The 27,885-nt window shown below is 34.9% G+C and overlaps 2 protein-coding genes across 2 annotated transcripts; both read right to left on the bottom strand.

The window, feature by feature from the left end:
* Positions 1 to 11,713: 11,713 nt before the first annotated feature.
* Positions 11,714 to 13,421, bottom strand: LOC142977070 (uncharacterized). Its single transcript, XM_076120760.1, has 2 exons — positions 13,206 to 13,421; positions 11,714 to 12,944 (listed from the first exon to the last, which is right to left on the bottom strand). Exons 1-2 carry the CDS (start codon positions 13,224 to 13,226, stop codon positions 12,030 to 12,032), a joined length of 936 nt encoding a protein of 311 aa, XP_075976875.1. The 5' UTR covers positions 13,227 to 13,421; the 3' UTR covers positions 11,714 to 12,029.
* A 7,510-nt stretch (positions 13,422 to 20,931) lies between these two features.
* Positions 20,932 to 23,882, bottom strand: LOC142977067 (uncharacterized). The gene is made up of 2 exons (XM_076120757.1): positions 23,723 to 23,882; positions 20,932 to 23,032 (listed from the first exon to the last, which is right to left on the bottom strand). The coding sequence occupies exons 1-2, from the start codon at positions 23,732 to 23,734 to the stop codon at positions 21,449 to 21,451; spliced, it is 1,596 nt and encodes a 531-aa protein (XP_075976872.1). The 5' UTR covers positions 23,735 to 23,882; the 3' UTR covers positions 20,932 to 21,448.
* Positions 23,883 to 27,885: the final 4,003 nt, after the last annotated feature.

Genomic DNA, 27,885 nt, shown 5'->3' with positions numbered 1-27,885 from the left:
TATACTAGTGCATATAGAGTATTGTATTAGTGCTCTAAGATAAACCGCTTGGTAATAATATTCTCACGCAGTCACTCCTCAAAAAGGATGACAGTTTAATATAATGACCAAAGATATCAATAGAAGTCCAGCCCTTTACACAACATTGACGACCCATTGTTTCATGAGCCTCAATTAAAACCGTTTGAACGTCCGTCAATCATCAATGAACACATCACTGAAATGTTCGTGATTAAATAATTCAGTTAAAAGCTCTATGAGTTAATACAGCTACTTATAATTTATGTAATGCGTCAATCAAATGTGTAGTAACAACTAATTTGAAGCTTAAGTTTTAACTGTTTATGACAGGAAGACGAGTAACAGCTGGTATTAAAATAATTGAGTTGCTCTACTATAGATGGTGTTCAAATTGCACACTTCCAATTCGGTTTGAAGAGTCTATCTATTATTGGGAGGATGTTGCAAAAAGATTTCTGTTTGAACAAATTAAGAGTCATTATAGCTATTAATTTAAATTAGATGCGTTAAACAACTAGCTAAATATATTGCAATGTAGTTTAAAGGAAATCATTTACACGACGAATTATATATGTATGTACCTATTTTAATATAAAGTGCTAACGGGTCTTAAACACGATGAGGATTTTAAGGTTTAAGTTACGTATTTATCAGATACAATGTCAGCAAGGAATATGATATGAGCGTAAAACATGATAACAAGAATGTACTACAATCGATTTATAAAATAGTTCTTGACTTAAGTTTCTTAAAGATTATATTATAGATAGCGTTTGAGATTATGCACTTAAATCCTGATGCATATGGGTGCTTTCAATTTAAAAAACTGCCCACATTAGGGAGATATAGAATCACAAGGAGCTTAAAATTAGCTTTCTGGTAATAATGGTTAGCGTCTAATCACGCTTGATGAAGCGTATACGATTTGTAATACAGGATATCACTTTCAAAATCGACATAATTTCCCTTGAACTAAATCAGTTCGATGTAATTGTACACCATAGAACAGCGGCTAATGAGGAAAAGATATTACTATCAATCACTTTAAATTAATGTACCTCATGAATACTGTGAAACGAGGCTGTTTGGACAGCGACTAGCGTAACCGCTGTTATGTTGTTTTACAAGGGTAACAAAATATCTAAGTATACTAATATTATAAAGCTGAAGAGTTTGTTTGTTTGTTCGTTTGTTGAACGCGCTAATCTCAGGAACTACTGGTCCGATTTGAAAAATTATTTCAGTGTTAGATAGCCCATTTATCGAGGAAGGCTATAGGCTATATATATTATCACGCCAGTGAAAAATGTTACAAAAACGGGGAACATTTTGACCCATTCTCTCTTATGTGACGCAAGCGACGTTGCGCGGGTCAGCTAGTAGATTATATTAATAATAGAAAAAATCCCTAATGGCTTTGCCCGATTTTTTAATAATGGTTTCCAGGTTTTATCGTTTCATCGTCAAGAAAAAGGTTAATAGTTAGGTAAATAAAAATTTAGTTAATGTAACTCTCATTTAGAAAATGCAATATACTAAATTATTTTAGTAAATTCATTTATTTAATGTAACTGAATGAATTTACGGAATAATTTACTAAATTTTGATATTTGATTTGATAAGGAGGAAGCTGTATCATGATACTTTTTTTTTTCAAAAATATTCCCCTGAGTATACTTGCATCCATATTGTCGGCATATCAAAGAGGTTTTTCTGGGGTGTATACTTACTGTGATTTATTTTTTCGCACATATTTTGACATTACCACCCATATTGACTTATACTATGAACTCATACATTTTTGTTTTAAAATTACTCTCCATGTAGCATGCGCTTGCATTTTACATTGAAACTGGATTAGAAAGAAAGTTGCTCTAGATGGATAGATTAGGAACTTTCATGCCATTTACTTTTCAATAACTCTACATGGTTATTATTCTTAATAAACCCATTATCTCCGTGAGATTCTGTTGGCAAGACCACTTAAAATTACACGTATTTTTATTATTGCGAATAAGCAGAACCTATCGCACGTACATTATAAAATGGTAAACAACAAAAAAAAAATATCGCGACGAATTGAGAACCTCCTCCTTTTTTTGAAATTGGGTTAATAAAACGAAAAAGACTACGCAGTACTACGCACGAAAATGACAACAATACTTTTTCTTGCAATCTTTCCCCCTTGTCGCTGAGCACCACGTATTTTTTGACGAAATAACTTAGTAAAAAGATTTTAAGTAAAATCCTCTATAATCGTTCAATAAATCCTGGCCTAAGAAGGTCCAAAAAAATAATAGTACTGCCTTATATAATAAGAGAAACAAAAAGAAAAACGAAACTTTAATGGCCTCTCACGATTTTTTCATGGAAAATGGCCAGTCTTAAATACTTTTTACCGTCAAGAAAAAGGTTCATTCATTTGATTTATACAACTAAATAATTGAGGTTCTTTTTTACTGTAGTTTTCTTTATGGTCAAAAATTTGAATCTTGTTGAACTTTTTTTAAGATTCTTGTCAATGACTTGAACTGATTAACCATACTCGTGACTACGGCGACGCTTTAACACGCGGATAATGTTTTATCACCGTTCGAAGTGTCTTATCTCGCTGCGGGGAGACATTTAGATTAGGTATAAACTTTTAGAAACTGCGTGTTACGCGTTTAAATACATAAGTAGGTTAGTAAGTTTCGCAAACCGACTAGCATGTCTCCTTGTAGAAATGACAATTCATAGATAAACGACAATTATTATATTACTAAAGAATCCAGTGTTGCGAGGTTATCAATGCGTCATGCTCTTAATCCTGAGAGGAAATCCTTTTTGCAGTATCTACAATCAAGATAGATTGGCTAATCATATTTTTTTCTTTAAAATGGCTTAGATGTGCACGACACCCGAAATCCTTTGATTAAACGTTAATTATATGTCTGAAATTTCTAAACTACCTAGTGAGGTTATGCTACACACATAAGTTAGCACGTTCGGTTCGGCAGTATTTATCGAAGAACAAAAACGACTCAAAGCAATTGCTGCACTTGTTCGGCTTGTGCCGATCTCACAGTTCCTTCAGGTCCAAGTCATAATTCAGTTTAAACAATCAGGAGCGGCGATGTCGAGCGGCATATTTTCCGAACATTTATCTTTTTTTTTTTGTTTTACTTTAAGCTTGGCCTATTATTGCCGTCCCGATTATGCATGTAGCAAGTCATAAGCACACTGAAACTATGCGCGTAATGGTCAGTAAGATCTCAATAAAAAAAGAAATCAAAGTATTCACGCAATAAATCATACGTTTACAGCCTGCGATAATAAAATTACATGAATAACTAATGTATTAGATTCATATTTCACGCGTACAATATTGATGAGTTTATGAGCGAGCCGGTTATTAAGTGATATCCGAACGACCATTAGTTTTTACGCGTTAAGCTTCCCAATTAATAAAATTAATCATTCACGATGTAGTTATATTACTATGTTTAATTACACTCGCAAGATGAATTGCTTAATCTCATTACTTGATGTTTATATTCATCAAAAAATTCTGATAGAGAGATAAGTTCTAATTTTATCAGTTTTTTTGCTAGGTCAGAGGTTAGGCAAGTATGTAACCCATCGAGTTATTATCTCAATTATATTATACTATGCCTAGTAATTTCAGAATATAACATGTATTGCGTGATAAATTACAAGCTATGTACATTTACAACTTAGCTCTACATGCATGTGAAACATAATTACGGTGATAACTGATATAATTTTCAAATTATATAAATTATATAGGATTATTTTTCTTTAGCCTAGTTGAGTGACGCACTGCTGGGCAAATCCGCCCTATTTCCTTCCATATCAGCCTATTGATAGTAAACTAAAAATGCCGTAATATTGCACTAAAACAGCAAGATATTTAAACCACGAATCGGTCAAAGTAAGAGCTTTTCCAATTCGACAGTTGTATAATAATACAAGAAATTACCAAAACGTAAACCACAGGAAACAAGAGGCAATACTGTGAAATGTAGATATCAATCCAGCGTCATGGACTGTGGTCTCAGACAATCAAATTCACAAAGTTATTCCAAATGACTTGCACCTTACACACCTTGTTACATATAGATGCATGGTGGGCGTATAAAAACTAGCTCTTGACCGCAACTCCGTCCGCGTCGACTGCAGGCTTATTGTGTAGTTCCCGTTTCTGTAGTATTTCCGAGATGAAAAAACTATGCTATATTATTTCTGGGGTCTCTTACTATAGGATCTTTGTACATAGCTATCTAAATTATAATATATTATATTATTTAATTTATTTATGTCATCGGACCACTCACACACTGTAATTTAATTAAAAACTAAGCAGAGCTTGGCCTATGTTAATCAAATGACTGATAAAAATGCTTATATACTTCTAAATACATACATATCCAAGCAGGTTCAGTGATTTAGGCATGAAAAGGAGGCTGACGGACGGAGTAACTTTCGCGTTATAATATTAGTAGGGATTGACCAATGACCAGATACTTGAGTGTGAATTAACAACTGAACCACGTAACAAGTATCATCAAAATATTATTACAAAATCAGATCGATGCTGAAATAATTGACGCTTATGATTTTATATTTTGAGGCTCTAAGAATATTATCATAACAATAACATCACGTAATCTTTTGCTAAATCAGAACACTAATCAAAATATCGACGCCAAATCTATATTATTTAATTATTATTAAAATCTGCCTATATTTTACTATTCATAACGTAACAATACTTTTACGGATTTCAAAATTAAATTTTAGCCACTCCTTAATATTGAATTTATAAATGTCGACTAGTTACCTTCCACAAACTGAATGTAGTTCCATCATAAAAAACCTTATTTTAAAAGAACATTTGATTTGAACATGACCTAAAAAAAGTATTTCTCATCTCTCTTGCGTTCAGTGTACCACAGCAGTCGGTTACCCATTGATTCTATATAATGTTAGGGCCCGAACACAATACTGGTAGTTACACCTTTCATCCCTTAAGCAAGACATTATTTCGATTCACACGATAATAGCTCGCACCTTTCTTCACCATAAAACATTTCAACGTACACCAGTAGCACGCATCCGCGTTCATTACATAACTATGTTATTGTATGGTGGATGGTTCACGCACGCTGACTTTTGGCAACGAAACCTCGCACCAGGTGGCGCGTGAATCGTGACGGCCAGAGCTGTCGACGACTGAAATACTTTTCTAATTCACACCTCGCCGACGCAGTGCTTTAGCTATTTTTGGACATGCCTTACTTAAGTAGACCTATATTTAAGTGTTTATTTCCCATTATCTATAAATTAGTATGTTAGAATAGAGTAGCTAGTAGGTATGTAAGAACTATGACAAGTGCGATGTATTGGCTTACTGTCTATAAAGCTTTGATACAGTTTTTTATTTAGTTATATAAGAGCAACTTCAAATTTGAAAGAGGAGGTCAAAAAAATGACAACTCAAGATTGAATGTCCATCTTTTGGTGAAAGACTTAACGTCAGTTTATTACTGACATCGAGTATGAACTCCGAAGCAAATAGCTTTGATAACAAGCATAACATATTTACATTACAAACATTATCTAAATACTACGCTCTGTTTGAATACAAGCATTCGTGATGTTGATTGACATAAGATTGATATCGGCACACGGGAACATGGGCGTGAAACACAACCATTACCGTAAAAAAAAATACGTTTGACAGGCACAAGAGTTTTTGAATATTACGAAATTATTGCATACTTGCAATTGCAACTGACATCTGACATCCATAGACTAGATATCAACCTAGCATACCTAGATAGCAACCCTACCAACATTTTTCATTACATTTCACAATAGACAATACGACATTATGCCATTTAGGATCTATGGTTAGAATTAAAAAGCGAAAGGATTTTTGGTTTTGGAATGCATTAGGATGATTGAGACATGCATTTTTAAGGCAAACGAGTATGTAGAAATAAGTAAGAGATGTTATATTATGACCTTCGATTGATTTTTAATCTTTAAAATAATATATTTTCCTACTACACCTACTCACTAGCATAGATAACCAACTCATTAACACTTTACAAAACTTGGCAAATGACCGCATTCCAGTACCGAATTCGACAGTAGCTATATTAGTCAAAATAAAAATCGTGGTTATCCGAAAATAATATATATGTCGCCTAAAAAAATATTCTGAAAATTGTTTATATTTCTAATATCTGTAACTTATATCTTAATCTGTCGTTAAATATACAATACACGTAAATAATTCTTAATATTCTTATAATTCAATGGCATAACGTTAAATCATTAACAAATCTTTAATCAATGCATCCTTGATCACACCCAAAGCATAAACTTTGAAGAGCACTATGAAACACCTACATCCTTTTAACAGACCTGTAACATTTTGATGTATGACTATCAAAATCCACGTTTTGGACATCCGACCAAGATGGTTTTGAAAACATAATTTAACTTATACCATAAAAAGCATTTTTAGTACCACCTTTTTGTTCTTAACTTACCGATACTGGCTATAAATAAAAGCAATAAGCGTACGTACAAATCTATGTAGTAATTAACCACAGTTAATCATAGAACTCACACGTCGTACGTAACATGTAATCAGCAATTAATATGAAACTCGTGTCGTATCTTGTTTCTCGCAGTAATTATGTTACAAGCTATTTCCCTTACATACATCTCGGAAGGAAGTACAAACCTGTGCCTAGATCACTTTCACGTGAAGGGATCGGTGTCCAAGAACAAGTAACGATAATGATAGCTAATCATGACAGTTGGACAAATACCATAAGCGTTTATGTGTACTTACACATCTAACTACTGTATCTACTGTTATGTAAAACTACAATTTTTAAATAAAGCTCTCAAAAATTCGGATGAAATGGCAAAATGGGACCAATAAATCGGACAAACTGCTTTCAGGAAAGTATCAACAAAATCGCTGCTCCTGATAAAAGGCTGTGAGGTAAACACATACAAACATAAGATTAAAATAAATAATTAAAAATAATGAATTGGGTTCCTCCTTATTTTTAAGTCGGTTAAAAAGGAAATCGAGACGGTCCATATATTTGATAGGAGATTTCATTACCTACTTTGCTGTTTTATTATGGGTATCTTAAAATATGCTATGGTTATACTTTACTGCCTTGTGCAATAGTGAATATTAATTCACATTTATGCAATTAGAATGCTATTAATCTTCTTCGATCTTAATACAAATACAGGTTTAATCGAACTAATAGTACGTAATAAAAATAAATGATGTTCACACAGTTGTTACACGGAACATTAAGTTGTGTTGCGAATATACGAGATTTAAATGCAAATGTATCCTCTTCAGAACTAGAACCATGACTAAAATAGCGTCTACTATAAGTTATAAAACAGTTTATTTAGTTATTTGTTATTAAGAAACAGTTAAAGCTTCACTTTATGTAACCACAAGGTTAACTTTGCGAATCATTGGCAATCAAACCGTAATTGGCATAGATCGTAAATGTTTACGGCATTTCATAATTATTCTAGATCTACAACTATCTAAAACCATACTAAAATTACTTTTGACTGTTTCCCCTTCACGGCTGATCTCATGTTAAAGTAGGAAAAGGAAGCAGTTTTAATACCAAAAAAAAAATACAAGCGTACCTAAATATTTTCATCGAAAGGAAATCGAAAATGCCTCATTGAACCGGTCACTTAATCTATTACTCTGACAGAAAAAGCATTAACTCTTATCCAGTGAAACAAATGATCAAGAAAAGCGAGATAAACAATGGAAAGAAACTAGGTAATCTGAAACGTATTGCACTAATAAAACTCCTTTATCTTAAAGTGGTTAACACTACACAATTGTTCTATTAACACGAATAAATCGATTTATTTTTTATTTGCAAACACATAATAAATATTTAGCTAACGGGGTAAATCTCTGCGAAATACAGCAATTTGTTGTAGCCGTTTACATATTTTAGCATAAATTGAACAGTCACATGATCTTATAATAGATTGCTTCATTTTGCGAGAGTGGTCAATGAAAAGTGTTTAGTATCTTCAATGTCATATTATAATTAGAAATGAGTTTTATTATTTATATTCCTTTCTCCTGGGTTAAGGTTACAATCGTTGACGCCGGTCAAGAGCAAGATGATGATACATTTTGCAACCCCTTTCGTACAATTTTTTTCAGCTTTTCTTTCAGTTTATTATTCATTATTAAATGGACTTAAATATGAGCTTGCACAATATTTCATGAATGTTGTAAATACAATAACCTCAAAGTACTTTTTATTTTTCATATCTCGACTGTATTTCTTAATACACATGCATACATATTGATATTCTGTGTGCAAATACGGTTTTCGCAGTTATTATTCGATATGTTATAGAAAAGAAAATTTATGAAATGTGTGCAGGAAATTGAACGCCTTACATACGCTTACGTAAATTACATACATATTACGATAAAGATGACACGGAAACCGTAATCAATGATCGTAACTATGAAACACATGTGTAAGTTGTGTGCGAAAGTTGTTCTGCCAGTAAATAATATAATATAGAACTTGCATGTGGCAATTGAGGCAACGAATTATAATTAATGGGTATTACGTGGAGTCTGGTGGATGAGTCGACCGGTCTGCGGTGTACATAAAGCTTTAATAAGCTTTAGTTACTACGTTCAAATATAGGATGAAGTTATATCAAATGTGACTGGTGGGTTTTCTTTTCTAACCTTTAAATACCCGACTATTTTATGCTAACGATCGGTAATTAATAAAAGAAGGATATTATAAGATGTGTTTTAATTTTATGTTGTTATATCAGTCACCACCCAAGTTTTCTAAATTCTATTTTGACTAAGACATTATAATAAAATGCATCAAATGCATGAAGTGAGGTCACTAGTTCAAAATATTTAATAAATAATGCTAATTTTCCAAAAACGACAAGTGTATTGCTTCAGAATCGCATTCATTTACATATTTGGACTTTCCATTTATATTATTTCACACTTTTGATATGAATCACAATATTTTGCATGACATAAGTTACGGTATTTGCCACTAGTGGCAAACTTTGACTTACGTTTTTGGGCTATATTAAATTAACTTCTAGATTTGCAGTATTATCTAGCAATTAACGAATGTGTATTGTTTTTTAATTCTTTTAAATATAAATATGCGCAGATTCCGCAACGTCGAGTGGAAGAAATATAAATACCAGTCATTCTTATAATATAAAAAAGAAGTAAAACAAGTTAAGAATAATAGCAAAAGCGTTACACTCATATAATATAGTGACATTAATCTCATCCGACTTGTGAAAGTAAGACATGTTCAAAAGGCAGAAACGTAAAAAGACTAAAATAACATCTTGTTAACATTCCGCACATTCTAAATTATATTTCTGTTCATTAAATACATAGTCTGGAAAATCCGAAACATTATACAATCGTCATTATTTAGTGAACACTCCTTATAAAGCAGGTGCGAGTCGGTGCGACGGATTGCGCATCACACTCGTAGAAATGATACAAATAAAACGCGAAGCAATTAAGCAAGCACGCAGCTTCCTTTCACTACTGATGTGCCCGCCCATGTGTGTTTGCACCAAAATTCATCTTCCAACGCCCGAGGGTAAACATTTGGGCACAGAGATGTTACTAGCGCCTCTTGATTTGTGATCTTTTACATAATGATAGGTAATTCATGGCCTACTATTAAATGAAGTAGGCTATGTTGTTACGTTCGAGTGCTGTTTAATAAATTAGTATAATTATCGCCAATGTTTTTCATTACTTGGGTGCAGCCAAGTGCCGATACTTGCCTAGAGCAAGTCATATTTTATTTGTCTGTTGTACTTGTACTTACCTTTATTTATGTTGTAAACTCACTACTATTGCAAATATTTTCTTAAATATTGGAAAGTAATAAGGTTATTTTTGAGCGATAGTAGTACAGCTACAAAACGTTGAAAATAAAACTAAGAAATAAAAGATTTACTAACTTAGGTGAATGTTGATTACCTTACCATCGAATTTATTTAAACTGTCCAAAGATTTAAAGGTCTTGGCTCACTTAATAAATTGACTTTTAACGCCCCTAATAATTTCTCAATAAAAAAGGAGGAGTGGTCTAAAATAAACCGAAAAAGTAACCTTCAATCAGACTAGAGATCTTCTAGTATAGTGTTACGCCACACGACAGACGATTACGTTTAATTGTCACGTCCATCACTCGGATAATTTCGCTCAATTTGTTAACCGTTTCGTTAATACAAATACTTTTATTTGGAACTTGTTTTGACTGACTGATTGTAAATAATGATGCAAGTTTATAGCTTTTAATTTCATCGTTTAATTAGATCTCTTGTTTTGATGACATGATGGAACAGATTTCATAATACCATTTGTGTTTTGTAAATTAAAACTGTATCAATTATGACAATTAAATAATAAAAGCTACAAGGTTGGCGCCGATTAGAATAGAAGCAATCAGAAATTTAATTCCAGATGAACTCCTATTTGTCGTTTATCTAATTGTTCTATAACTGGAGGCGTTGAATCGTTTAAGTTACACCCATCACCATTAGAAGTAATCGAAGTTATAACTACAAAACAATTATCTATTGAAAACTATTATGACAATTAAACGTGGACATAAGAACGTTTTCAATTCCACGAAACAATTGAAATATTTTCAGTGATAATTTCTAACAACGTGAACCATATCCGAAATTTCTAGTAATTTAAAAGGAAACATCTGATAGTAGCTCTATTCTAACTTATATGTATGTCATGCGATAGCTATAATAAGATCAGCATCTAGTCCTCTGCAAAGCATAAGCTTCTGTTCGTTAACGCCAGTCATCCCTGTTTGTGCCACTTTTATCCTGATCTCCCCAACATCATCATGGGTTCTGTGCATGGAAGTTTTTTGTAAAAACTAAATTTATTTATGAAGTTCTTAAACTACTAATGGTATCACGAAAAACGAACTTAATCATACATTTTCACAAACCGTTACAACGTTACCTCAAAAAGGCTTGCATGATTGCATCACAACATCACAACAGAAAAATATAGGGCGTGAACAAAATCAATTGCAGGCAGCATTATGCAAAATACTATTCACGTATACCTATGAAACAATAGAAAGTAACCCGTCTATGCATCTATGTAGTAGTTATATTGAAAGGAAAATTAATATTACCTGTGGTGTTTACGGTCAGTTGCTTTGAATAGAATTCGACGCCTACTATTCTCAGGTTACACGGAAGAGCTTTGAAGTTCATGTTGTTGCGTAGTGTTATGTCATGTCTGGATTATTTGTTTTAAAGATCTAAGCAAATACTTTTTGAGGATAACATAATCCCTTCAAAAGATGCCGACTAATTTATTGAAATTCAGGATTGAACCTTCGTTCCTTTAATATTATCACGTTTTCATATGCGATAAATAATAATTATCGCATATGACAAAACATGAATGAATAGAAAATTTGCTTAGTAAATTCTTAGTCGCCATTATATCGCCGTTACTTAGCTCTTTTCTATTTAACTAATGGTGGATATTATTTTCGGCGATGAAAAGCTTTAGAACAAAGGGAACCAAGTAACAGAAACAAAATTAAAACATGCAACATTTAATTTCAAACGAACATCGTAAGCAATAACAATACTAACAAAATAATATTACAAACATATAACAATAATAAGCACTAATATCTACAAACTTAACAATCTTCCATAGCAACCGCAATAAATATCTATGGTTAACGTAATGGCAACTATAATGTAATGTTTAAAAGCCTTGTATAATTTAAGTATTTGTCACCGCAACTAAGAAACATCGCAAGTCTCTTAATACTATCGTACAAACGATGGGAATTAACATATTGGTCTTCCTTCAACAAACATACCTTAAATATTTTTTTTACTTACAACTAAAGCTTAGCATACGTATTACGACTAGCCGTATAGGCACTCTTGTAACTGGACGTAGAATCCGATGGCGAAGTATATTCACTACTGTGGGCAATATCGTTGTCTTCTTTCGGAATACTTTGTGATGCAGAACTTTGTATCTTCTCGTATTCAGTAGACGATCCTTGCGGAACGTACTGTACGTTGTATTTGCTCTGGGAATTCGATGGGTAGTAGTTATAGAAGCTCTGAACTGGATTTGGATAAACAAGATTGTTGTAAGGTTGGTTCAAGTGTGGCTGAGCGAATAACAACATAGTCGACGGCTGCCCCAAATAAGAACCGCCCAATGACAGTTGCTGGTAATTAGGGGCTATGTTGAAATGTCCCTGTGGTTGTGGTATGTTATAAGATTGGTGAGGATTTATTTGGCTGGTCGGATTAGGAGAAAACAACTGCGGGGCATAAGGAACTATCGGTGGAGAAGGATAATTGGCTGGCTGAGGATAAATTGCCAATTGGATATTTCCATTTGATTTTGACGGCACGAGTTGGTACTTGGTCTGATAACCAGGATTCGGTACAAAGTTCAACGGTACAAACTGTGACGTTGTCGGTGGAGGCAGCAGGTTTATCTGCGGTTGATGCTGCGGTGCATAAGAGGACGAAGTTTCAGCCTGTTGCGTATTTGGCGACGAATAATACTGGCTACTTCCTTGACTTGGGTAGAACGAGTTTGAAACTTGGGACTGATACGATGGGTTGGATGAACTCTGTGAACTGGGATTTGACGTGTAAATACTGTACGTATAATCCTGTTTTTGAGCTCCCGAAGGAATCGAATTTAAAGCGGTCCCCTTGCCGGCTCCTCTCTTTTTCTGCTCATTGTCCTCAACCTCGGTGGAGCACACCAGAGCAAAGCAAGTGATGAGAACCTGGAAATAAATTGTAATCTATCTTAGTCTGAAACTACACGCAAAGATATCGATCAATCAGCTTCATCGTTAACGCAATAGATATTTATTTTGTTAAGCGTTTAATAAAACGAGAACATTTACTACGTTTCAACGAGTCAAGAGATGTAATAAATCACTGGTGCTTATATATGTGAAATCACCAGCAAACTCAACGCGTATTACCGTTTAATACCTTTGATTAAACATTAATGTAATTATATTACACAAGTAAAAACTTACCAAAATCTCCCGTTTCGCCATTTTGTATAATGCAAGTTGTATAAATGTACAATTACATTATTTACTTGAGGGAAAACGCGTATTGCGAAAGGAAAAGTGTTGTATTCACCGGTCCGCGCGGAAAAGTGCAAGACGGTATCAAGTTCATGCATTTATATGAGCGGCCGTGGACAACTTTCCTCCGGCTCCAGATCATAGCCGAGGGAAGTGACCGCTCGATAGGTCTTTGTCCTGTATCGGAACACGTCCAGTCAGTACTGATACCGTCAGCTTCCTATACCGCACAACGCGCTCGGCCGGAAATGCGTTGCGCTCATATTTCTCTCCAAACTCGTCTGGTGCAACGAGTAGCTAGATAACATTCAAGTTTTAACTTAGGAACCTACTGTATATATTGAAGGTAATATTTAGTTCACATTAGTATCGGTAATTTTTTACTACACTGTGTCTAATAAATAATAAATTTTATATCGTAGCAAAAACAACAAGTGTTTCAATTATATCCTGTCCTAAAATACTAATCGCCCTTCACTTCGATAATCGCTTTAGTTGCGTAAAAAATTTAACTCCTTCCATAATATTGATATGCGATTACGTGACCATAGATTCGATCTATAGAAAACCAGTATAGCATTTTATCGCAGCAATCAGGAACATTATCTAAGGAAACAATTGGTCTGAGCACGAGAGTAGAAGGGCTACATTGACCGTACAGCTCGAGAGCTTTCTACTGCGTTCACACCGCGAATTAAGTCTAATTGTAGCAGGTGGCTACTAATGAACTCATTGCAGCCGTTCCTTTCGACATAACTTACGTAAGATCTATTATACTTAGAAGTTGTCGGTGTTTATGTGGAAGTCGACGTCCTGTGGTAGAAGGAAGGGACGGGACGGTCTGACTAGTTTTGCAAATCACTTTTATAGCTTTCAAAATTGTCAGCAGGACTAATTATAAGTACCACATCTTATGAAATACGTTTATTAAAATTACTCTACCATTCAGTCCTATTGTTTTCTATGTCATAAATGAAAATTACGTTAAAAGTATTTCTTTAAATTTAAAACATATTATAGAACTCTTAATAATATGCATTAAGCTCTGCATAAATCGATTTAATATTAAACTATGATTAATATCCTTTCCAGCAGAATTGCAGTACTAATGTCGGGAGCATTCCAAAGCTTCTTGCATGCAAGCGAAACTAATGGAAAAGGCAAAGGCGAGTGTTAAATATACCACTACGTGTACCAGTTAGTAACAGTCAGGCGATGTATGGGCATTCGTCGAATGTGCCCTTTGAGGGTTAATGCAATGATTGCACTAGATTGCACCCAGCTTTTCTTCTAATGACTTTAATAGGGAAAGTATTAGCACGAATCGTGAGCAATAATTACATATGATTTACCCTCTATTACTGTAGCAATGTGGTTCCTAAGATTTGTTACAAAATGCACGAATACGATTACAAAATGGTAATTAGAAAACAAAGAGTTGTACTGTTAATAGGTTCTTGAATAATGCAAAAATTACTAGAGGAATTGGCACTTAGGTCATTAATAACAATATGCTAAATTTACACCAGCTCGACAGCTTCGATCGGGTGGATGATGTTTGGTAAACACTATGTCCATCACAGTACTACACCCTACACTACATAGCTTCCATACAAATTAATTTACCCGTCTAACCATCAAATCAAATCAAATTGTTTAATTGTCCATGTAGGTATTTTACAAAAGGTGTTATATTATAAATAATATTATAAATAAGGCCGCTACACAGTAGCCCAATGTATATTATTATACAAATGTTTTTTACTTAGTGTCTCCTTACTACTTACCATAAACGCGTTACATAGAGAGTCATGTTTATAGTCGATATTATGGTATAGTAACCTGGGTATTAACAAGCAGAAGTAATCGTGAGAAACTGAAGCGTGGACTCGGGAATTATAAAAAACAAAGCAGGTTAATGACGTGATGATGGATGATGATAGCCTATTGACTGTCAATCGTGTGACTCGGTAAAAGTCAGGCGTGGACTCTACATTCTTTTTTATTTATGCACGTATTAGAAACCAATCAGTCACTTTTAAGGTACAAATATAAACGAATTTGTTAACTGTTTGTCAGTGCCAGCAAAGTAAATATTATGAAAACCTTCCCTTAGTTAGATTCGGTATTCTATTCTTATTAAGGTTGTTCCAATGTGCCTACAATTACCTATTAAACTTTATCTCTGACTGAGTCTGACTTATAGCGGGGCCTTTTTTTTCACTAGCCCTGCTATCGTGCTCTAACCAGCGCCATGACAGCAGGTCTTAAATAATTAGTTGGACTCTCTATCCATCAACCTGAACACCGGTTCAGGGTCACTCAATAAACGGGCGATGTTGCTCACATATTGACCTCTGTAACCCTTGGATCACGTATCTTACTACATTAAACACACTATGGGGCTTACAAACCTGAATTTCAACTGAAAACTGGTTTGATCCTAGGTTACTGGTATTCTTATAAATTGCGTGTCAAAGGTCGAACACTACGCTTGGATACTGACCTCTACGGTAAACAACACTTTTTATCAGATAATCAAATGCACTTTACCTTTTTTGATAGTAAATTGATTTCAACGCCATCTATGTGAGGATTATGAGACCAATAAGATACGATTCACTCTCACCCTTCACTTTTATATACCGACTCTACAAAGCTTAAACTACTCGCCAGCTCTACTTGAAACGGATTCTCAGCTATTTATTTTCTGCTAAGCGTAGTATTACACTTTTATGTAGATGGCGTTACTAAGTGAAATACAAAAAAATTAAGAATAGGTAGTCATGAGCAAAGATAACCATAGATATACATACATTATGAGGTAAGAAGGTGCACCGTGACATTCACAAATCTGAAATGACCTGAGATTAACAACATCCAAATAACTGTCGTGCTAATAGTGTTAAAATTATATCTTTTTTTAACCCTTAACTGTCCCACAGCTGGGTAATGGTCTCCTCCCAACCGCATGGGGGATTTTGCATGTCGTCAAGAATTGTATAATAATATTTTTACCAATAATAAAATTGTAGTATTAGTTAATTTCTCGTTAAGTACTGCACATAAAATTGTCGAATAATCAGGTTATAAGTATTTCAACTGTATTTAAGTACCTAATAGAAATAATTTACGTTGATAGATCCTAAAATTCTTCTTGATTATGTATAGCCAAGTCAATCGGAAATACTTCCTTCTAGGTATAATTACAATTTCTTCCTTATAGTCTGGATTTATAGCATATAAATATCAGAATAGCAAAATTACGTAGAACATGCTAAATTATATTGACTTATATAGTATCAGTTATTTATAGTTAGGTAACCGGGCTTGAAGTCGTCTGATTACAGTTAAATAAATCCGTTTCCGTTTACCTCAAACATTTGAAAATACATTGCTCAGTACTTTTTGCACTTGAATCCTGGCCGAAACTATTTCAATATAAATGAATCCACTATTTCATCGGATGCTCAAGTCTTCAGTCTATATATTTGTTCTTCTAACAGAATCCTCAAAAAACCGCAGTGACCGCTGACTAGAGATCGCCGAAAGAGACACCGTTAAAAGCTTAAAATTACGATGAAGCAAAGTAATCACAACCAAAAGCTATACGCCTGGAAAAGATTATATGTGCCTTGTGAAAAAACTTCACATCATAACTGTTATCGGAACTATTTTTTATCTGTTGTACGCCTATTCGTAATAAGCGATATAATCGTAAAACGTAATCCAATCTTTATTACATTGTACTACATACATCACGCCTTTCTCCTACGAGAGTAGGCAGAAATTACCGACCAGTTCGTCTCTTCCACATTAATATATCTCTTTGCAATTTACTGATATTACACTGTTGTTTATATTAAACGTTTTGACATTTGATACGATCAGGAAACAGTCAAACGACGCATACATCTAATAAACCATTTTATGGATTTTCCGTCGGAAATTTAAAAGCACTTTGGTATTCGCTCGCCACCTATTTCACGCGACCAAATTATGTCACACTGATTACTGTTTACTTCGTGTACAGGTAGCCTAAGTTTCGGAGAAATCAAACATTAAGTCCAGTCGCAAGTCTAATTTTGTGCCCTTTTATCACCAAACTATAAAGGTAAAATATGATTGGAATTTAAAGCACCATAAACAATACATTTGTAATTACCTTGCTCTTTGCTGATCTTTGTCATTTTGAACCTGACTGTCAAGACAAGTAAGTATAATAAACGATTAATGACTACTATAACTTTTTATAGGTATGATAGGTTATTTAGAACCTATATCTACTACTAATACGTGAATTTTCACTTTCTCTCTCTATAAAATATACATATTTATGTAAAACTCGTAGGTCCACTCACTTGTTATTCAATAACCCAAGTTCTTGGTCATAGAAATATTTGAATAATCGATACGCCTTTTTAATGGAATAAATACCTTATAATACCTTTTTGTCGAATGCCAAGTCGCATGTATGTAAGAAGCCCATAGAGTTTCTTGGCATCAATCAGCACAAGTATTGTGTATCTCAGTTGACAGCTAGTGTACGTTAGTTTGATAGCCAGTACGTAGTAAAATGTTACTTTATGGTATAGAATAGATTGAAAATCATTATGATTTTAGCTAAGAAACAATATAAGCAATAGTGGCTAATAGATAGTTGTCATATCAATCGTTTAAAAGCATTTTTGCTCTCAATTATATTTCTATCACAGTTAAATAAATATTTATACTTTGCTTAGAGAAACGGATATGGAAAATGTTGTACAAAAACAAATAGTGTTTATTACATAACATTGATGATATCGTGTATTAAAAGAAGCATAACGTATTATAATGTATCTATTACCTAAAAACAAATTAAAAATACAAATACCAATTTTATACAAATATGCGGAGATTACATAAAATTTGCAAAACAAACACGCATCGTGTTTATTTATAACGAATGATTGTGAAATTATGTAAAATTAAATAATTACCCTAAAAAATATATTCTCGGTGGATTAACCTCTATAAGTAATCAAACCTGACTATAATTGACGAGCATTCGTATTTAATCATTGATTAAAGACTTGTACTATTTATTATGTGATAGAGTTAGTCATCATCATGATAACGACATGAGTATCTGATTGGAGGTATCGCGGCCACCGTGGAAGGAAAGCCGCCAGGTCTTTAGTCGGTATGTCAAATTTAAACCTGAACACCGGCAGGAGAGCCCAACATACTCCTACTTCCTTCCTGGGGCAAGGCATGCAGTAATGCATTTTTCTGACGCAAAAAAGGGCACCTCCCACGCAAGTGGTCGCAGGTTCGAATCCGAGGCAACACACCAATGACTTTTCGATGCTATGTGTGTATTAGAAATAATTATCATTTGCTGTAACGGTGAAGGAAAACATCGTGAGGAACGTTGGACAGTAACGGGTTAAAAAAAGTGACTCGTATTAAACAAATATCCTTGCCAAAGTCTTACATAGCGAAAGTGTTTCACTATCACGATGTTACTAATCAAACGGTGCTTTACATTTTCAACAATGCTCAAGAAGAACAAGATCGAATGTGAACTATTCGATTAAAACATTGTGGTTTTAATCGAATTAATCAATTAATACTAATCGAATCTATTACCATCACTAACCACGAAGTCTCTACAATAACATTCCATTTGAGTCTTATAGACCACAGTCACGTCATCTTACTCTTGGTCATAAGAGCAAGGATACTTGCGCTGCGAGTGTTATGTATGCCAGAATTTCCGATTAGCTCTTCGCGTATCGAAATGAAAAGTAACGTAAACATTGTTTTATAGCTATAACTTGCTTGTAAAATGCTTTATTATATTATTTAATTTGATTGATAGATCCTGATAATTTCATAGATGAGCAAAATACAGGTATTACCAAATTGCGAAAAAAAAATAATAACTTTAAAATATTGCAGTTATTAATTCTATTCTACAACTGACAAATCGAAAACTTAACTTCCATTTGAAATTAGACATTTGTTTGACTTTCAAATGAATTATCGTGTCTAATACAATGTTTACTGACAGTAACGCTTGCACGGGTAATAAAAGTGACTTTATATCGTGCACACGCTTGCATTGAACTTCAACAATAAATCGGATGCTCAGAGGCGTGGCGATTGTATCACGGTTTACGCAAAACGGTGGATTTACACTTTTTTCTCACGTCAGTTTACCGTTCCGTGTGAATGAACTATAAAATTGACCGATTATTTATTACTCCAGTAAATAAACAAGCATAATTAATCATTATGCGTTATTCACACTTTGTGTTATAATGCTAATTTGTAAAGAATCCAATTGCATGCTATCAGACACTATTAAAAGAAGATCTCTAGTTTTTTATCATTAGGGTAAGTTGTAGTTTGATACGGTACGGTAGCTTAATAAGCCTTATTTTATAATTATCAAGTATTTAAAAAGTGAGAGTACGCTGCGAACTGTTTAGTGCATTCCTCCTAATTAACTTTGTCAGAACTTAAATTAAATGCATGTTAACTACTAGAATTAGATACTTAGCAATACTCAGCTCCAAAAAATGTTTTCATTCATATTGTTAACACCTTCAAGCTTCTCCCAAAGAAAGCGATGCAACACTCCTGATTTATTTGAACGATTGTACAGTAATTTCCATTATCCTCCTCGACTACAAACAGAATACAGATTTATAAATCGATAGCACATTATACGCAGGAAAGAGTGTATGTTTACGACAGGCTGTGATGTCCAATTTTCTACTTTATTGGAAAACACATGCACGCGACAAACATACAAAATACTTGGAAACAAAAGGAAATCATTTGATATTTATCTTTCAAGACCTTACACAATAAAATCCATTATATTGTTGCAGCAACAGTACCCAGAGTGCATAATACTTAGGTGTCCATTTAAAACGTGACTGATTACGTAAGGGTGTTTCAAGAATTCGGAAGTGAATGCAGCTTGCTTCCATTCTGATAGTACATGTTCCTTCGACCGTGAAGGTATTAAGTAACTGTTTACACCAAGCGTACAATAACTATAATAACATCATGCACTCCGGTATTATTCGACGGGTAATAACATCATCTTTGTAATTTATTAAATAACCATTGTTTGAAAGTATCACGGTCTCACATTATAAGACTTCGAAAGATTTTGACCTAATCCCGTATGTACCTAAGAAAATCCTTACATAATAGCCATGTGTTATGCAAGAACTCCTTTTACAGAAAATAACTAAATTATTCAGGTCAGTTTTTTCTGTAGTGATACTTAATTACAGTGTACTTTCTCGGATATATCAACCCGAGATCCGGTGAAGAATGTTATCAAACCAAGATAAAATTAGCTATTGCTCAATCAGTCGTTTGTCCGACCGGTACAATTTGCTCCACATATGGACATGGTTGTCCGTCCGCTTTGATTGGACTTATAACACGGAAGTTTAAAGCGACAACACCGGCGTGTATATGTACTAGGCTTATTTCAATTTCCTATAGTACTTTCATATGAGTGAAACTGGCGATGCGCGCCAAGTGCCGATTACCCAAGCACTATCATGTTTCCTGTGGAAGTTACGCTCTCTGAATGATTTTTCCATTTAATATTGTCTGACACTCAGAGTCACGTGGGGAACAAGAAATGAAAGTTCACACATTTTAATTCGTGTTTTATTGTAACAACAACAATCGTATAACTAATGTTATAAAATAATAAATAGACAACCTTAACTATTTACTATATTTACAGAAATTCACGTCGTAAGTTTCACTCAACAACAGTTGTTCGAAACGGTGGTCAGGTGATTGAATTAGATATGCATAACATAACAATATTATTATTATAGATGGTCGAAACAGGTTTTTATCTAACCGATCAAAGATGAAATATAGCAGCAACATAATTATACACATGTTACCAAAAAGAAAGCACACGCCGACGAGTTATCCGAAACACGACACGTGCGCGCTGCCGCTAGCGACGCGGTGGCATGTGCGGGAATCAGCGTCATCATCTGCGCGACTAATTAGCGGAACGCAAATAAATAATATCATATGCAATACTTTCGCCCCGACACACAAAGCGATCATTCTTACCACGCCCTCACATCCTTTACATATCACTCAATTTTTTCTATATATACACAAGTTGTAGCCGTAAGATACGCAACATTTCAGTTAACACGCGGTTTCAGCTCTTCGCTATATTTGATAGTATTGTAAGAGGTCTCACTTGCTGCACCATGTACGTCGGGTTCATAGTGAGAGCTTGAGCCAGAAAAGCTGTATTTGGGCCCTGATGAATACGAGCTTAGTGAACTATGAGCTGATGGAGAAGCCCTGTAAACTGAACTGCCTTGACCGAAGCTTCCAGGAGAAGCACGGTGATGTTTGGTGCTTACGTAGTAGGGACGGTTAGATGAAGCGGCGTGAGCATTGTTCGCTGCATACGAAGATGTGGGGATTCCATAAGTAGTACCAGGTGGAGAAGCAAAATGACCGGAAGATAAAGCGCTGGCGCCTTCTAATCCCTCAGATTTAACTGACTGGTACACGGGAGCAATGAACTTTGATGAACCACTACCGAATCCTCCTAGAGAGCCACCGAAACTGGGACCGTGACCAGCGGAGCTCAGAGACAACCCACCGTGACTACCACCACGGAAGCCACCAAAAGATGGAGCACCGTAGGAACCAGAGAGGCTTGAAACACCGTGACCAGATTCGCTTTGAACTGATGCACCTAAGAAAGCGGACGGTTTAAATGATGTTTTGCTGGGTCCAGAATAACCACCACTTAATTGCTTGTAAGCTCCACCGAAAGAGTGGCCGGCGCCTCCAAGACTGAGACCAGCTAAAGAATGACCTGAGCCGCCGAAAGAGTGACCAGAACCTCCAAGGGAATGTCCAGAACCACCCAGAGAATGTCCAGAGCCGCCCAAAGAATGTCCGGCACCACCTAGAGAGTGTCCAGAGCCACCCAAAGAAAGAGCAGATCCTCCGAAAGAATGTCCTGAACCACCCAAAGATTGGCCAGCGCCTAAGGTAAAGGAACTGGCGTCACCCAAGGAGTGACCAGAGCTTGGGGCACCGTATGTTACAGCGGGCGCAGCAGCGGCGGCGGCGCCATTAGAGTGTGACTCAGAAGGAGTGAAGAGGACAGGGCCAGTGGAAGTGTAAGAACTAAGTCCCTTGGTTCCGGCGGAGTAAGCTGGGGCGCTAGACAGTTGCTGCGATAATTCGTATTGTGGAGCCCCGTAGGTGAATTGAGGCAAAGAGAGTTCATGTCCTTGAGCCGCTCCCTGAGCTCCCTCACTGCTTTGGTGGAATTCCGCCACTGCATTCGAAGGTTGGAGCGAGAGCCCCCCGGCATTAAGGCTATGGCTGAGTTGGCTCATAATTTGAGAGAGGTCTCCGGCAGCAAAAGCTCCATGGCCCGGCTGTAATGTAATTGGAGCCAGTTGTATAGTAGCGTGTCCATTTGGAGATAAGCCTTCCGAAGGAATCTGCAGACCAGCACTAGATCCTTGTCCACCAAAACTGTAGCTGGGTTTGGCTCCACCGATGCTGTAGCCGGCACCAACGCTGATCGCGCTGGCGTCTCCTTGAGAATAGGAAGCTGGTGCATGATAGCTGTGTGACGAGAGTCCGGGCGCACCGTAGCTTACTGGTGCCTCACGTTTGTCCTTGGGATCTTCAACCTTTTTAGCCAGAACAGCCCGCGATGTTGATACACACAAGAGTGTGGTGAAAACGATCTGCAAGAGATAAAAAATAATTACGCACTTTCATTCGGATGGTTATCGGCGGAGTGAATGAACACAAATTATGACAATAAACATTATATTCAAGCTAAAGTAATTCCAAAACGGGTTTCCAAATACTGTGGTCGTGCAAGTGCCAAGAATAACGACGACCCGCATGGCAATGTTAAGATTAACGCCCACATTATAAAAATTTCACTTTTTCCACTTTTACTTTAACGAAATTAAAAGTATGTTATCTTGTTATTAAGCATGCGTTAAATAGACTTTAATCAATCATTGCACGATAGCGTTGTATGAATAGGCACGTAATGATACAATCCTAATGGTGCTGGTAATATTAGATGTTTAAATGGACCATAACAGTTACTAATTCTAATGTGTAATTTTTTTACATGATCGCAATACAGTCTAGTATCCTTGTAATTACAATTTAGATTATTTATGAAATTTTAATCCGTTTTCTTTGTAAAAAAATATTTGTTTGGGATAAGGTTTTCTTAAATGGTCCCGATATATTAGTTATCATAGAATATTTTATACTTCAACAAGGGGGTTATAGAATAGCACTTTATTTCAACAAACACAATTATTCCATTTCTGGACAAGGTATAGTTTGATTTTGCACCACCATCACTTAATCCTAATGTTCACTTGTTTTTTTGATCACAAACGCGAACTCACCGTGAATTTCATTTTGTATGCTTATTGGGTATTCTCTTCGAGTAGATGAAACTAAATCACTTCACTGTTTGGAGCACAACACAAACAAATATATTTCGAAGTCTATCGGTCGGCTTGCCCGTACAGCCGCCGAATTCGTAATGTGATGTCGCTTGTGTTTTCACCGAATTTATAAGAGAGAGACGGTGGCGCGCACCCGCCGGTTCGCGGGCGCTGTCGGAAGGGTAAAAGTGTATCGGAGGACCCTTTCACTGACTGAAAGAATAGGAGCGAGCCACTGAGCTTCCGAACCCAACAATGAGGTAATAGAAACCGGAAGTATTGCGTCATAAACCGATCACGGTTTGATGCACTTATCGACACAGATGTCATACGAACGTGCAGCGATACGCCGATCACTGCCTCGATACGCCGACCTGGTTTTTACAACTATTGATTTTAGCGACTGTTTAATTTTATTTATTGTAGTTAAAACGTTTTTAATAACCTACTTTAATTAAAACCAACGTAATTGATATAAAATATGATATTCTTAATAGTATGATATAGCTTGAACTAAATCTACTTGAATATGTTAATAATGAAATTAGGTCGAGCAAATTAAGTTAGCGTTATTTTTACGCAATTGCAAATCAGTAAACGGAATATATCCCTAACTTTCAAACTTTCGCGCATGATTTGTATTATTTGAAACGGGAAAAACATCCTTTGACCTAAACAGGATAGACGCATTAATATGTTGCGACCATAAAGTATACTGATATATTGCGTATATGTACACTGTACAGTATTTTAGCTTAAACTTAATAACGTTATGTCATAAAATGCATTGGCCAGTGTGTCATCTAGTAACTTTGCCGCTCTAAAAAAACAACACAACTCTTCCTTTCGCTCTTTCACGACGCAGATGTCGGAAACGTCTTCATTCACATTAGCCGCAAAAACCTAGACGCGTACATAAAATGTACCTACTCCTCAATGTGGCACAAAAAACAGATATTAATGACTCGTCTCGAATCCATTTTCCATAAGGCCCATACGTCTCACAGTCAAGTTTACATCACTACTACTGGTAAGTTAAGAGCAAATGCACTTTCGTTCATTGATGTCATTTGTACGCGAGTATCATCCAAAGGCGTTTATGTAAAGTGATAGTATGTATTCACACTGTTAAGTATAAATTAAGTGTATTTTACTTTGTAGTGATCCGAATGTTGGATTACTCAGATTGTTTTCTATTGATGTTGAATAGTTTCCGGGTCAAAGTAGCTAGAAGTATATTTTTTGCCCATGAACGCTGTGGACAGTATTGTTCGGGTTGAAGAAAAAGTTACGTAATATAGTGACGCTAGTGCAATGAGTTTTAAATAGGCGATCGTTTCGCCTACTTTACAGTCCACTCGTTGATCACACGTCTCTATAAAATACATAAGTCATGCGAATTGAAAGGACGTAAACGATAACCAAAATAAAAATCTAATAATATTTGGAGCTTTGTACTCAACGCATTCTTTGTTTGGTTTGTGTTTATCAATTCTGGAAAGATGTGCGCCATGACTCCCAACACATAACGCAAGTTAATAAACGTCGCTTTTCACCTTTGAAGATCTTACGCAGGCGATAGCAGGAATCTTTGAAATTTCCTTCGATTCAACGTCAAGCTTTCTCTGCCCGTAATTTCATAATATAGACATTAACGAGTGAAGTGCACATAGCAAGAGGCTAAACATTATAGACAGTGATTTATTTGCACATAGAATCTCCCGGGACATTACGTTCAATTATTTATAACTGTTCTATATACACGTTTAAATTGTTTCATCGAAATCGAAAGTACCGATTACATATGTATGATTTTAAGTTATTAAATCTGTTTTGTTGTGTTATTTTGACAGTAGACACTAATAGCACTATTGTTGAACACTTTCATATGTTCCTACGAACTGATGGTGGCGATGTCTGTCTAAATAATTACTATTACATAAGGCATTGTACTCGCGATCTGACATTGATCGCATATTCAAAATATTTTGTAGTACCTCTATTGTTTTGCAACAACGAAAGTAATCGCAATGTTTGATTTACAAACAATGTTTTATAGATTATATTATGGGACACACACAGGCAACAGACAATTATTACAACTTCTAAACACGACTACGTCTGCGTGGATAGATTTCCCAGGGTATAAAAAAGTAAAAAATAAAATTATCGTGCAAATCCATAATATATATCCATGCATACAATACCACCCAAATAATATTAGTAAAATAGAAAATATTTCAGGTATAACAGGCATAATTACTTCGTTCTATTATTCTGCCTCATAATGCAATATAGTTTATAAGTATTCTTCTATAATATTTCTATTAATTATAATGTCTAAAATCTTCTAACCACGTTGTCCATGTCACCTTCGTTTCATGCCATTAACTTCTCGTTCCATGTGTTTCTCTAGCGATACATGACATTATAATTAATACGAAGTCTTGTTTCAGGCTTAGCAATTTGTAATACCGTGTTAAGTTCGTCAGAAGAAATTATTAGTTAATTTATCATAAACTTGGCGATTTCACCCGCGATTTTTATTAACAAAAAACCAAACACGTCAATGTAAAATTTTATGGTAACCTATCTAAATACAAAGTCTGAAAACGTATTACTTCAACTTGGTTCCTATCTATGTATGTATATTTATGCCTAAGATTAACTTGGTGTTTACGCGTAGCTTGGCTACGTCCATTTTTTAATAACGCAGCATATAATTACTTGCAAAACACCACTTATGTTAAAGCATTCTACTTCCCAGTCATACATACAATAGGCTTTATGTATATTATATGGTAATAATAGATATTAAGCCGCTTTGCTGCACGCAGTCAACAGCATAACAAAAAACTTATCTTGTCTATGGACATTAGTTTGTACGACCGTTTGTCTATGGTAATGTGAAACACTACATCGCTTGTAATGACAAAGGCTGGAAATAAATTAAACTACATACGGGCTTAATATATTAATGTTATGCAACTATTTGTTAGGATTAAATCAGGAAATGGTTTCAATTGAAATCTAAATCAATTAGTACTCGTAATACATATAAGACTTGAGTTTCTAATAGTTATCTGATAGAATATACTCACATATAAGGTGCAGAAGTAGGTTATAGGTTTGCTATCAATGAAAATTATGAATGGTTTTCTGTGAGAATATGTTGTTGTACTCTCTTCTGTACTTTGTCATAGTTGTGCGAACTTTGTCTAACAAATGCTAACTCGCACTTGGTTAGTGACCGCTAAGCTTATTGAGAAAATAGTTTTATATTTTATCCAATTGACAATCATAGAGACATAAAGCAAAAACATCAACGTCTAATGTAAAAACTCTACGCAATCATTTTAACTTTATTGTAGCCTTATTTAATTTATTTATAAGTTAATTACATCTTATTAAGTGTATAAAACATAGTTTTTCGCTTTCTGCTCTTATTGCATAAAACAAAAAGAACTGAACAACAATCTCGAGATGTAAACTATTCCATATTTACACAGCACACACACTTTAATTCACACGTTGTGTTCCAACGAAATTGCTTTCTTATGGTAATGAGAAAATACTATACAATCATGTGCTCTATGCTAACGTCTGTGAATGAATAATGTACTTACAGTTTTTCTTTATACTACCATTGTATATTGGACTACTATATTTAGTATCCTTAGCTACTCTTATATTTCGAAAAATATAAAGTTCTACTACGTCTACTACTTCAACGCGTAGTATTTAGGATGTTATATTTTTCGTTTAGTCTAAAACATAATAAGTTTGTAGTTGTACTTTCGTAGTATCAAGTAGCGTTCTTTGGTCTCTACCTATCCTTATAGGAAATAAAATTATGTACATATGTATGAATAGTCTGTGTGTCATAGAAATATTAATATATTTTTTTTTTGTTATATAATAGTATAATAAAATTATAGCCAAATCTCATGTAGTAGCTTGAAGGTAATAAAATAATATGTAATGATTACAAACACCTATAAACACAGACGTTGATGCTCAATTGGCGACACTTGCGTCGGCAAAATAATTTATGAACAGTTATAAAATATATATTTACTTATTGCGTTGTTACGACTCTATATCGTGTCCCACACACGAAG

The sequence above is a fragment of the Anticarsia gemmatalis genome, chromosome 12, assembly GCF_050436995.1.
Source record: "Anticarsia gemmatalis isolate Benzon Research Colony breed Stoneville strain chromosome 12, ilAntGemm2 primary, whole genome shotgun sequence".
NCBI classification, from domain to species: domain Eukaryota; kingdom Metazoa; phylum Arthropoda; class Insecta; order Lepidoptera; family Erebidae; genus Anticarsia; species Anticarsia gemmatalis.
The sequence above is the reverse complement of the archived record's forward strand: the minus strand, read 5'-3'. Positions and strand labels throughout refer to the sequence as shown.